Source organism: Spea bombifrons, chromosome 1, assembly GCF_027358695.1.
Source record: "Spea bombifrons isolate aSpeBom1 chromosome 1, aSpeBom1.2.pri, whole genome shotgun sequence".
Classification (NCBI taxonomy): Eukaryota; Metazoa; Chordata; class Amphibia; order Anura; family Pelobatidae; genus Spea; species Spea bombifrons.
The window spans coordinates 134,730,329-134,743,433 of record NC_071087.1 but is presented as its reverse complement, the minus strand read 5'-3'; the positions used below and the strand labels follow the sequence as shown (position 1 = coordinate 134,743,433).

Here is a 13,105-nt window from a genome sequence, read left to right as displayed (position 1 = left end):
TGAATCCTGCGTGTACCTACTTGATATTCATAGAGTGCAGTTTGCTGAGCACTTTAAGTCACTTGACTGATACGTACACATGGTTAATCCTGTCTAATAATGTATATCCCATGTATATAAAATGTAACCGCAGCATTTTCAGGAAATAATTAGATAACTCAGCCCCATAAATGAACAGCTCAGTCATTTAGTTTTTTTTGCTTGTGCGACGGAGTTAAGGTGTGTCGACAAACAGCACTCCTAAACTGATGGAGAAGAACAATATGTTAATCCTTATATTTTAAATAGACGAAATTCGATACTCGTTTTAGCAAATGCTCTGAATAGACTCATATCTAGTAGGTCTTATACGTTATTGCAGAAGATGGTTAGGACTTAGTTATCAAAAAACGAAGGTTATTGAAAATGGGTTAAATGTAATCTGAAGGGTGTGTGCGTTATAGTAAGCAGTCTCATCGTCTGATAGTCAGAGATGTGCTCGATGCACATTTAGTGTAATGAGTGCTGGGTTAGCCTCCTGGATGCGAGCTCCTGGGTTTGCTTTGCACCGGCTACTTTGTCTTCGGACTAAAAATGGACAGACTAGATGGGCCAAAGTGTTCTTATCTGCTGCCAAATATGTTTCAGTGTTTCTATACCAGTCAGAGGCATCATGCAACATTACTTTTACAAAAGCAAGATTATTATTTTTACCAGAAGTTTGCACGAGCAAACTTAGATAGCATTGAGCAAGTGGTCACCACCCTACTTCTCATATGACGAGGAGGAACCCCTGGAAGGTTTAGTTCTAAAAGTTGTTTCAAAAGAATGGTAAACAATTGAGCACATCTCATCATCAGAGGTCATAATTTCATTACAACATCTAAGGATTGCTGGGGGATTAGGAACAGCCTTTTCCTACAATATTTTCCTGTTTATTAAAGCTAGATCACTGGATGCCTGGAGGCGACACACTCAGATCACCTTGATGTACTTTAATGAGGATCAAGCAATATAACCCCTATACAAGGCTTGTCGTAAACTACATACCTTATTCTCATTGAAATGTATTTGAGAATAAGGTCGCACAAAAGTCTGTTTCAGATAATGTCTTGGTGTGCACAGAAATGTCTTTTAAACACCTTTTTATCAATTTTAAATACATAAATTCCTGTTTCCATGTGTAATACCAGCACTATTCATAAAATATTGATATTTTCATTCCCCCCCCCCTTGTTGATACGTTTGTTGCACAGGTTCCTTCAATGCACCTACAGCAACGACAAATGCATTCAGTGCCAATCAAGTACAAATCTATCATAGGTGAGCGTCTATGTATCTGCACAGTAGACGTATGCTAAGTATATTTTTAAAAATATATAATATTTGATCATTTACAATACTTATCATGCACCACTTTAAGGTATACCGTAAAGACATTTACATCAAAAATGTAGTATCGGCCCACTTTTTCGGAGATCTGTAGGTTGCCTATGCAATGGTTGGTGGATGATGTCAAAGGTATATTACTAAAGTATTTACTACACCTGAAGAAACTGTTCTCCGAGGCAAGCAGGCAGAACAACAATTAACAGGGTATAAGGAATCGTTTCCTTAAACCTTAGCAGCAGTAAAGTAAAAATTAATCCTACGGAGAAACAATTGCAATTTAAGAGGTTTAAGCAGAAAACCATTTAACAGCACAAACCTATCAAGCGGTGCATAACCGGATCGTATGAAATACCTATAATCTCCAGGGGTTTTTTATTGTATTTTATGAATTAATTTCATCTTTTTGCAAGGCTAAGCAAAACATTCTAGACAAGATACTTTTTCCTAATTATTTAGTAATAATAATAATAATAATAGCACAGATTTCCATTTAGACGTGGGTAATTTCACCAGAGTAATTTAAAGTAACTAAGTATGAAAAAGAACAAGTTTAGCTTTCCACAAACAATCCATCAGCATCTAATAACTCAGAAAGCAAAAAAAAAAAAATAACGACTAGCACAAGACTAGCACTGGATTGAGGATATTTCTGAAGAGCTGGGGGAAATTGTGAAAACAGAAGCAGGACACAAGTGTGAGCATCAGTCAGATGGGATTATTTTAGGGAAGAGACAGAATGGGAATTTTCTGCATTAAATTTAACATGGATTCTGCAATTTACACAACTAATTGAGGATAAGTGCAAATCTGCTGATCGAGATATTTTGTGGTGGCTGCTCACATACATTTCTAGCACCACAGACAATTGCTTGGGGGGATTTATACTGTAAAGTGTTAAAACAGATCAATTTGCCAATTTAACAATGCTTGGTGAAGAGTCACCCTTGGTAAGCCCTCCTGGCAACCATGCAAGAAACATCGTTTTGTAAATTAAGTTTCAAAAAAATCGCACCTATCTAGTAATGCAATGTAATGTTTAAAATAAATTGTTTTCCTACAAAGCCACCCACCTGCAAACATGCAATTTAGAGAATAAACATTTAGTCCCACTGCTCACCTAGTAGAACCATTTTCTTCCCAGGGTGCACTTGTTTTACTTCTTTGGGTATCTGGGCTGTTATCACGTTTGGCTTTTTTGGAGCTTAAAGGAAAAAAAAAAAATGAAACGCAAAAAATAATAAACAAATGTTTTATAGCATTCTAGATTATGACAAGTTTGGGCATTCTCTGCCGGCAGCGACACCACCTGAAACAATGTTAACAGTAAATAGTTTCCCATTGGGTCTATCAAGATCCCCCAGAGTTCTTATGAACTCCCCTGCAGGCAGATCATGAGTACTGCGATCAGCAATGGGGATCAAGGTGAGAAGAGTGAGAAACTATTAAAAAAAAATGACCAGCCAAAAAGAGTAAAAAGTAAAATAATAATGAAATGGAACCAAAAAGTTTTTTTTAGAAAAATAGCAAACATAAAACTCGGTACCCAAACCCTGCCTGCAAGAAATATGCATAGAATTCACTCATCCCTGCCCACAAAGTAAAAATGTGTACTATTTAAATTAAAACACCTATGCTTGCAGGGATGCAGAACATTAATCAGGGGGTACCGGTATTTTTATCAGTTCTACCTAATTTATTAGGAAAAAAAGAAGACATGGTAAATGGCAAAAAAGCTCTAGTCACTAAGGGATGCAAAACCTTCAGTCATAAAGGGGTTAATGTCCATAGCTGATATAATATAATTCTCCTCAAGGACTTTGTCAGTATTTTACCATCAATGCTGTGGAACATTCTAATTATTTAACAATGCAAGAAATGTAACACACCTTTTAACCGGAGAGGGTACAATAATTTTGGTGGTTCCTTCATTTTCCCCACTTTCCATGTTCGTCATCACTTGTTCTCCATTGATTGAACCTGTTGAAAAATAATGTCAATTTAGATAGTTTGTTGTCGATCGGCATTACAGGTAATTTTGTCAGACTAATTTGTGCAACCCCGTCTTCCTAAATAAGCTATGCAAAAATCAAAATACAGCTTGGGGCTACAGTATATTAAGACGACAGAGATGAACATTATCGTGTGAAGCCAATCGTGAGAAGATGATGTAACCCTATTGTCAAACTGCTCTGATTCGTAAAAGTGTTAGGTTAGTAAGAAGGTTCTGCTAAAGTCAGCATTTCTACAAGACTCCATTCTTCCTAGATTCTGTTAAGGTTTAGAATGCAGAGTGGTTATCCATGCGATCGAGAAAGCAAAGCAGTTAGAATTCTAGATGCGTAAACACAGTAGAGTTAAGGGAAATAAACCTAATATATATATGAAATAGGGAGTAGAAAAATATACTTTCATTCATTTTCTTGCTATAAAGCCTCTTAAGCGAGACAAGACGATTACACTGAATGGAAACATAATGCACCCACTAGAAAAAAAAACAGCTGTGCACGACAATGAAAGAATATAGAGATTGAATGATGGAGTAAGACCTCCTCATTTAATATGAGTTGTGCACAGAAGAATTAAGATCTTACATATATTTTACTAATCAACATGCACTTGCAGGTAAAATAAATCAATTTCATATTTACATGGTGGCCCATAACTATGTTTTTGGACTATACTTCAAGACTAGCTGCTTAAATATCCTCCAGTATTGATAACTGGATGCTGCTTCCCTCCATCAACCTTTTACCCGCTTAATATACTAAGATTTCCCTACTGGTAACTACCATCTTACCCATTAAATTCGTTTTTTTAGGCATATTGTCACTTTTTCTTTATTGGATTAATTGCTTTCATAATCTAACACTGGGTTAACTAGGTTATAGAGAGTCACACTAGCGCTGTATCTTGTAATTATCTATCTCACTCATATTTGACAAGCAGCCACTGATATATTTTCTCTGGCTCTAGAATTATACTGAGTACCAATTATGCAAAGTACTAATTATCCCAATTGGCAAAAACAAGCAAACGATCATTACCTTGTTTTTTTTTATTATAATAATAATATATATATTAATAAGCTTCCCTCAAGATTGTAAGCTTGCGAGCAGGGCTGTCTCCACCTAATGTATCCGTTTGTCTTAGTCTGTCAATTCTCGTCTTGTCATACCCCTTGAATTTATGTATTGTGTTAAGCGATGCGTAAACTGTTGGCGCTATATAAATAAACGATAATAATAATAGATATATTTTTTACAACAGATTAAATGGAATTCATAAAAATAGCCTTGTTATTGGAGCTAAGATTGAGAATGAACTAAAGTATATAAGACCAGTGAAAAGAATTTTGATGTATGGACAGAAAGAAAGAATAGTCACATCTTAGCCAGTAATATATCTTTTTCAAAGAGAAGTTCTTTCCAGTATAAATAAATATTAATAACACATAGTGATGATGGCGGATTTAGTGATCTATCGATTTGCACTGGATTCTGCCATGTTATTTAGTCTTATTCCTGCTGTAGTGTAAATATATACGGGGTATTGATAGACCGCTAGTGTTACCGCAGCTATTATATAAATTCTAAAGTCAAACACTGATTTCCTTGCACTTGGGAGAGCTGAGCGCATGTTCACCTGGCTGCTGCGTGAGCGTACTCCTTTTCGGATACGTTTTACTTCGACTTCTCTCTACTCTTTGGTCAGGCCTGGGCAGCTGAATAGAGAGGTCCCTGCTCATTTGGAAAGCAGTCCTTCCACTGTAAATATCGAGAAAGACGGCATCAGTGAATTTGGCCACATTTTTTACAGTAGACACATTTTGTGAAGATGAATCTGTCAGTTTCTGCCTACCACACAATATTTATTCTTAAAATGGTTTATAATGTATTTTTAGAAAGAATATTGATAAAACTCGGTATTTTGGTGGTATTTTGGTTGTTTATTATGGGTTTTTAAAGCCACTGCTAAAGGACTAAGTTGTTATGTAAATGTGCATCTTTATGAAATATTTCTGTGCTGACTCCGTCCGTAGTATTAATAATACAACAGGGACAAAAGATGATTCTCATCTTGCGGAGTTCTACCAGCATTAAAAACCCCTTCTTATTGAAGCCTTAATGTAAAACAACACCTGATACTCTTTATTCTCACTTATCCCAAGAAGAATTGCATAATCAACATGGTCACGATCTAGAAAACAGTATATGTTTTCTTGTTTTACATATTGCATTTCTTCAAAAGGTTTTTGTTTGTTTTTTTTCTTCAAAATTAGCCATTTTTAGCAAAGAAAATCAAAATATTCACAAATTCAACAAAAGAATGCCTTGGCAATATAGTGTTCACATTAAATACTTCTTTAGCTAGATCACATTTCAAGAGAAAATGATATCTCCAGGGTCAGTATTTGGGGATGACTACAGGATTACATCAGTTTGGTAGACCAAATATTGGGGTAATAATTCTAAGATCTAAGCAAAGTTTATTTCATACGTACCAACATGTATGAAATGTATGCCTACCTGTACCGATGCCGTGATCCTAGGGAGCCAAGTTTACTGAGCTTTCGCGATAGGGTGCTGGAATCATTGTCTGGAATCCTTTAAATTCAGAAAAATAAAAGGCAGATAATTAGCAGGACTAAAATGAATTTGACATCAGCAGTACAAAATAACTTGCCATTTTGTTGTGTTAACATTTTAAGATGACATAATGCAATTTTTAACCCTTTAAGGAGAATGCATTGTGAGCCCGTACATGTACGGGCTTTGTCGTCAAGGAGTTAAGATGCTATTAAATAGTAATTACTGTCTACCTTGTTTATGTTTCTTATTGTATGCATAATTCATCAAAATTAGAAGAAACAATCAATCCTGACCACAAAAGTTGCTTTACAGACTTGTATTTCTCAAGTCACAAAACAGAATTTAATGGCATAAAGGCGATTGGCACCTGTGCATATTTTTTTTAACTTAAGTATACGTTGACATTTCATGACCATATTTACGTATGTAATGAGTAAGATTTTGAAGATTTTCCATCAACTTTTTTGTTTGGACTATATTAAAAAGAAGTTAGGTATGACAGCTAGGGAGTCCCACCAACCTGAAGAACGTGTGGTGTTCCACGCAGCACTTCCACAGATGTTTGCAAGCCACTTTGCTTCTCGTTTCAAAAAAGAAAGAGGTTTCAGTGCACTGAAAGAAACAAAGGAGGCGGATGAGACCATAACTGGTAAGACACTTTTACAACTTCAAATCAATTGCCCCAAAGCCATTGATTTATTTGCCAGTTCATTCAGCGTTTCTATAGAATCACTTATGCCGAGAATGGCATTTCTTCTTCTTAAAAAAAAAACCCTGTAAAAATAGAAACAGCCTCTGCCAAACCAAACGTACAAATATTTCAGTTGGCGGTAACCCAACCAAACCAGCGACAATACACCACATATTTGCAGAAGTAAACAGCAGAATAGGGGTCTTGACCCCTTTAACGCGCAAGGCCTAGCAACACAAATTCCAAACTCCATGTTGAACGAGTCGTTCCATTCACCATTTAACAACCATAAAACTGTGTATTTACTTTATTTCTTAACGTTTTCTTCTTATAGTGCAAACTACTGATGAAACAGCAATACCCATACAGGAGGCAACCTGATATCTGTACATTCTGTTATATTTCCTGTAATACGCAGAGGAACCAGGAACCAGACCTAAGCCTGAAAATGTATTCCACACCCGCAACTATGTAACTAATTATTAGTAATGTTACTATAACAAGAGATAATGTCAAGCCTTCATTTGGCAGAAATAAATTCATTTTAAATATGAGATGATTTGTATTTTCCTTCTGAATTCAGTATTCTGCATTACAAACGCAGTCCATTGAATATTATATATGCATACACATAAACATTTGTTTTTATACTAAGGAAATATTGGGAGACATTTGTGTGAAGGAATCACAGGTAACCTTCTGCTGCTGAAGAAGGGAACTGTCCCCTTAAATTGGGAACATCTGGTCACCCAACCCTATGCATATAGCAGGGTGACCCAGCATGCACATGAGCTCCACTACTGGCTCAACCCAGCTCATCAAATGGGCAGAAGCGAAGGTAGCTGAAATACTTGTTCCCTTTTGGTAGGTTGGTTTTGATGGCTGATCTGGCTAGAAGAAAATCTGCACTGTGTGTGTGGTACAGAAGAAGGGGAAATAACTAAAAGCTAATTTAAAAAAAAATGTAAAAATTTAAGAAAATCTTTTTATATAATTACATTCTGCTATTTTTTTCTATATGTTTACTATGTATTTTCCCCTATTTATGTCATTTTCACCTCATATGCAAGAGGAAAAAAGTATTAATCCTACTAGCATGTAAGCTCGATATTAGTTTGGGAAAGGTCCATGTCAGGGGCGTAACTAGAAACCTCAGGGCCCCGGTGCGAGAAACTGTTAAGGGCCCCCCCAACCCATCTATCCCTTTCTCACTATCTCCCCTCTCCCTCCCCCCTTTCTCACGATCTCCCCTCTCCCACCCTACCCCCCCTTCTCAAGATCTACCATCTCCCTCCCTACCCCCCTTCTCAAGATCTACCCTCTCCCTCCCTACCCCCCCTTCTCAAGATCTACCCTCTCCCTCCCTACCCCCCCTTCTCAAGATCTACCCTCTCCCTCCCTCCCTCCCTCCCCCCTTCTCACGATCTACCCTCTCCCTCCCTACCCCCCCTTCTCAAGATCTACCCTCTCCCTCCCTACCCCTCTTCTCAAGATCTACCCTCTCCCTCCCTACCCCCCCTTCTCAAGATCTACCCTCTCCCTCCCTCCCTCCCTCCCTTCTCAAGATCTACCCTCTCCCTCCCTCCCTCCCTCCCCACCTTCTCACTATCTACCCTCTCCCTCCCAACCCCCCCTTTGTAGGTCACTTACCGTCAACTCCTGTGTTGGGAGCGTGAGGCGTTTATCTCAGGTGCCGGCGCTTCACTGCTGAGCGCCGGCATATGAAGTCATATGCCGGCGTGAAGCATGAAGCGCCGGCACCCGAGACAAACGCCTCACGCTCCCAACACTGCACTCTGGGCAGCGCGGCGGCGACAGCAGCGGCGAGGAGCAGAGGCGAGCAGAGGCATCCTGGATTTCTGTCAGTCAGGGGGCCCAAGAGTTGCCGAGCGGTCGTTTTCAGCAACCGCTTGGGCCCCCCCTGACTGGCAGAACTCCAGGGCCCGGTCGCAGTTGCGACCCCTGCGACCACGGTAGTTCCGCCACTAGTCCATGTGATGTGGCTTTCTCCGTCTTGTTCGTTCACAAAGCCGCACTGTTTTTGCCTTAGAAATAAGTAATGATTTGTGCGCAGGTACATTAAAAGAAGAAAACATCAATTTTGGAGTTGTTTCCTGCCTTTAATTGCTTTGCCGGTTCTGAACACTGGAATCGTTTAGTAATCAGTGTGGCTTCCTAGAAGAGGGCCCGGTGCCTGCCATAAAATGTTCTATGACAAGAAAGGAGGGGACACTGTTAGATTTAAGAGACAAGAGAAGTAAGTGTTCCACGCTGCAAGTTCAAAATGTCAATGTCACCAAAAAGCTGAAAAGAAAAGTCACTCAACTGAATGAGACGTTTACTTAATGGCGGGCTCTGAAGAGCTTTCTGTTTGCAAAGGTGGAAGAATTTCTCCGACATAATTCAAAACAAAATAACTGGAATTTTATCACCAACATGAATTTGGTTTTATATAAACTAGGTTATATCTGATATAATAACTGTTGTTATTAACTAGTTTTCAGGGAAGTCCATATGACAATTTGGGGCAAAGATTTTCAAAATTTTCATTGAGGGTTTGAATAGTCAAATGTAAAAAACGTAATATATAAATAGCACATTATAAATTTCAATAAATATTTGCTCGAACATTCTGGCAAAAGCTATCACACCGAGTATGCAATTTGTACCAAGAAACCAACCCATTATATTAATCTGCTTTAGTTTCCGGGGTTAAAAGAACCAACATCCTCTCAGATAAAAATGACTGCTTTATTTTTAATAAATTTGTATTAGGGTAATTTTCCGTTGGTTTTGCAGGCGAGGGTCTGTCTCACCTCTGAACAGACAGTAACTGTTTAAAGGATCATAGAAGTTAAATATTAAACCATTATTACATTCATGCCCAAGAGCATTTCTAACCATGGTCAGTTTCTGACCTCTCCTCGGCTTACTCTAATTTTCCATTACATGGAGTGTAATGTCCATTCCTATAGCTTCATTTGGGAGTAAGTGTTATACAGGAACTCAAAGCAAACTGATTTAAGACTGCATATTAGGAAATGAATGTAAAAATGAATGGCGCCCTTTTGGACAGCCTTTGCCTCCTCACCCCTGTCCTCTCTGATTTGTGTAAAGCTTGTACCACATGCTACAGACGCTGTGCCACCTAGGCCATAGTTTAAGTGGGTTATAAGGTAGAGATCTGATCCTCCCAACCATGGGTCTGGATCGTTTCAGCTAGCATCTTCAGGTTCATTTAGTTAGTAAGAGCTACTCTTTGAGTCAGTCACTGAAAAGTAGCCCATTACCATGTCTACAAATACTAGTTGCTGCCTCTAATCCAATCCAGTTAAAATCCAGTTAAAAATGTAAAAAAACCGCACAAACTTGGCAATAACGTTAACACACATTACTATACTACCAATATACTATCTATCTATCTATAAATATATATGTATATTTATAATTTAATGTACATATGCAGTATGTATAAGCAAGACTAAGGTCTCAGAAGTGAACGTGTAAACAGTGAAAAGTAAAATCACACTGAGCTGAATTTTCACATTCTTAGATGTTTTACTTCCAGCTATTTTTTATCCATGAGAGTTGAGGGTGAGAACAACATTTTATAACAGCATTACTTTTTAATGTTGTACCTGTTAACAAGTATATTGAGACATGATTTTTTGACGTTTTTATATTTCCTATATAGCAGCTCAGTAAGAAAAAAAAATACAATAGTTAAAGTTACACTGCGCCATTCATTAAGGGAATGGATTTATTGGCCCCTGCACAATAAGAGATTGCAATCACAAAAAGCAGTTCCAGACAGACAACCATTCAACACAAAGAGCGCATTGTATAGTATAAGAAAAACAATCAGTGTGTAACATTCCATGGGGTTGCTATTGTGTATCCATGACCTATATGTTTATAAAAATAATGAACCATTATCATAGTCTAATACCCTATGTCACAGATATAAAATACCCAACTAAGTGGCATAGGACAAAACGAAACACAAACAAGCCACAATGGACAACTTTGCAGTGACCATCCAGATGTATTTAAGCAGCAAATGTCAAGTCACGCCTTAGTTACTTTGATTATGTCAAGGACATCTCGCCCTTCCACCAAAATGCCTGTTCATGCATGGGTTAACAATGAGAATATTGACATAGCTGTGTTTTTTTTTTGCTTGATCTAAGCTAATTGTTCAAATCTCAGTAAAGCAATAGCCCATAGGCATGCCTACCCCCAGAGACACCTACATTTTATCACTGCATGCAAGCAATAGTCAGAAAAGGTTCCAGTCGGAGGTGTAAGGCTTATGCCCTCACTCTTTACTGGAGATTGCTGTACCCAACAATATGTTGAAAACCTTTTTTACATCAACCCACTTCCTTTGAATGGCAAGCTGGCAAGTATTGCACTTAGAAAACATCAATAACTTTCCCACCAACCCATATAGTAATGGATCCATCAGACCGTACTGTGAATGGGACATGATTGAGCAAGTGGGGGGGCTCTGTGTATGCAATGCTGTGGACTGTATCACAGGGAAATGGGGGCTCTAGCTGCAACAACCATTTCAGATAAATTAACAGTTTTTTCTGGATTTTCTGGCCAAAATCAGTGCAGTGTTTTTGAGAGATCTCACCACAGGAGAGAAGATATGGAAAACAACCTTTATGTGAAAATCTATTATGTCATTTAATTGTTGGCTCTGCGGACATAGATTGTTGTAATGTGCCACACATAAAATGTTAATGAATACTCAAACAAGCTAGGTAGCCCTAGCATATCGACACCGTCAAAAAATGAAGAGACACAAATGTGCTACATGTTTATCATAATGTAGCATCTCTGCAATCCAGACACATCATTTGAGTCTTTTATGTATTTTTTTTACTATTATTTATAGTTTTATTAACATTGTAGCATACAGCAGTTACAGGCACCAGTGACATGGATACCAGTAAACATGAGCCATGTTGGTGTTGTCACATGAGATCAGATTTATATATAAAAGAATTATAACAATATACCACATATCGTACCCTGTAGTCACCATAGCACGCCCAACCAGCGTGCCCTCAAACTATGAACTGGGAAATAGGGGGAGAACGATGGAGCAGGGACCTTATATTTCCAAGCTACAACACCCATGAGTCTTTTATGTCTTTATTGGCCAAACGTTACTTTAGTCAGTATCAGAAGCACTTGTATATTTCACTGTTGTTTTAACTGCCGGTAACACTCCTCTGAGTTTACCTTTAACATATTACATGCCTAATATAGTTTGTGCAAAGCAGCAAAAAGCCAGATTAACCACTCCCCGGTTACATATTAATTGACGTAAACAAATTAAAATACATTAACGAGAAGGAAATCTTATTTCTGCCACAATAAATGTATAAGATGGGATGGCACAATAGAATATCATGTATAGACATTCTGGTGAGAGTGCATTCCTGTGTTGCAGAATTCACCCGGGGAAGAATGGAAGGCAGGGGCAATAGTGGTTATTGTTTTCTTCGGCTCTCAAATATACAGTTACTATAGGAACACTAACTTTTCTAGGGCCACGTGTTAACAAAACATTGCTTCTCAAAGAGCCATGTCCCCCATGCTGCGTTGACATAATATAATGAACAAAGTTGCACAAGAAGCCATTTAGTAACATAATCTGATTTGACAATAGGCACTTTTAAGTTAATGCCCAACTGCCTAGAATGGGGCTAGAAATGATTACCCGTTTCCAATGTCACCTGGCACTGATTTACCAAAAGCTTACCCTCTAATGGTGATATCGCTTCATAAGCCTGTTAATATTAAATCTACATTAGCAATATATGTTATGAGCATGGTGATAACATTAATATCACATTCAAAATATTAAAACTGCCTGGAACGATACAACCTTCGGGTGAGAGGAATCGGATGAGACCTTCTGACACTGGTCACCTAAATGCCCTTCAAAATATGACATTGCTTCCACCAGCAAATCTGATATTTCCAGCTTGACCGAGACCTCTAGATTAACGCCCAGGGCGGCTCAGCAGTGATGCTGGCAAGTTTGAGGGCAACAAAGGATTCACTTTTACCTTATTTGGCCAAATTAATGTCAGGGAATTCTGCACGTCAGTAATGGAGAGTAGAAGAGTCTATCTGAGCGAGGCATTGTGCCAAGCAAGCATCCCTCCCTAATTCTTTCTAACATTCCTGACTCTTGCCCTGCTATTTGCTGATCACGGTTTATGCCAGGCAGCCTGTTCAGTGTTCTTTCTACAAAGCTGGGAATTTCACAACTTAATCCCCAGACAAACAGCTTTTTACTCAGGTCACCGACTGCAAGAAATATTTCAGCGATGCACGGCTTGGGCGTGGACTGGACACACAATATAATTAAAGGGAAAATATGAGGGGAAAATAAATAATAATAATAAAAAACATCTAAAGCTGTATCACA

General features: G+C 38.2%; 1 protein-coding gene across 1 annotated transcript in view; it reads right to left on the bottom strand.

Annotated features, from left to right (window-relative positions):
• The window catches only part of EPB41L4A (erythrocyte membrane protein band 4.1 like 4A), a 76,820-nt gene that overhangs the window by 14,899 nt on the left and 48,816 nt on the right, over positions 1-13,105 (bottom strand). The window contains exons 10-14 of the mRNA XM_053474294.1: positions 6,481-6,572; positions 5,898-5,975; positions 5,014-5,135; positions 3,258-3,348; positions 2,489-2,572 (exon numbers count right to left, since the gene is read on the bottom strand). Of these exons, the coding sequence (XP_053330269.1) occupies positions 2,489-2,572; positions 3,258-3,348; positions 5,014-5,135; positions 5,898-5,975; positions 6,481-6,572 (467 nt within the window). The remainder of the gene's footprint in view (positions 1-2,488; positions 2,573-3,257; positions 3,349-5,013; positions 5,136-5,897; positions 5,976-6,480; positions 6,573-13,105) is intronic.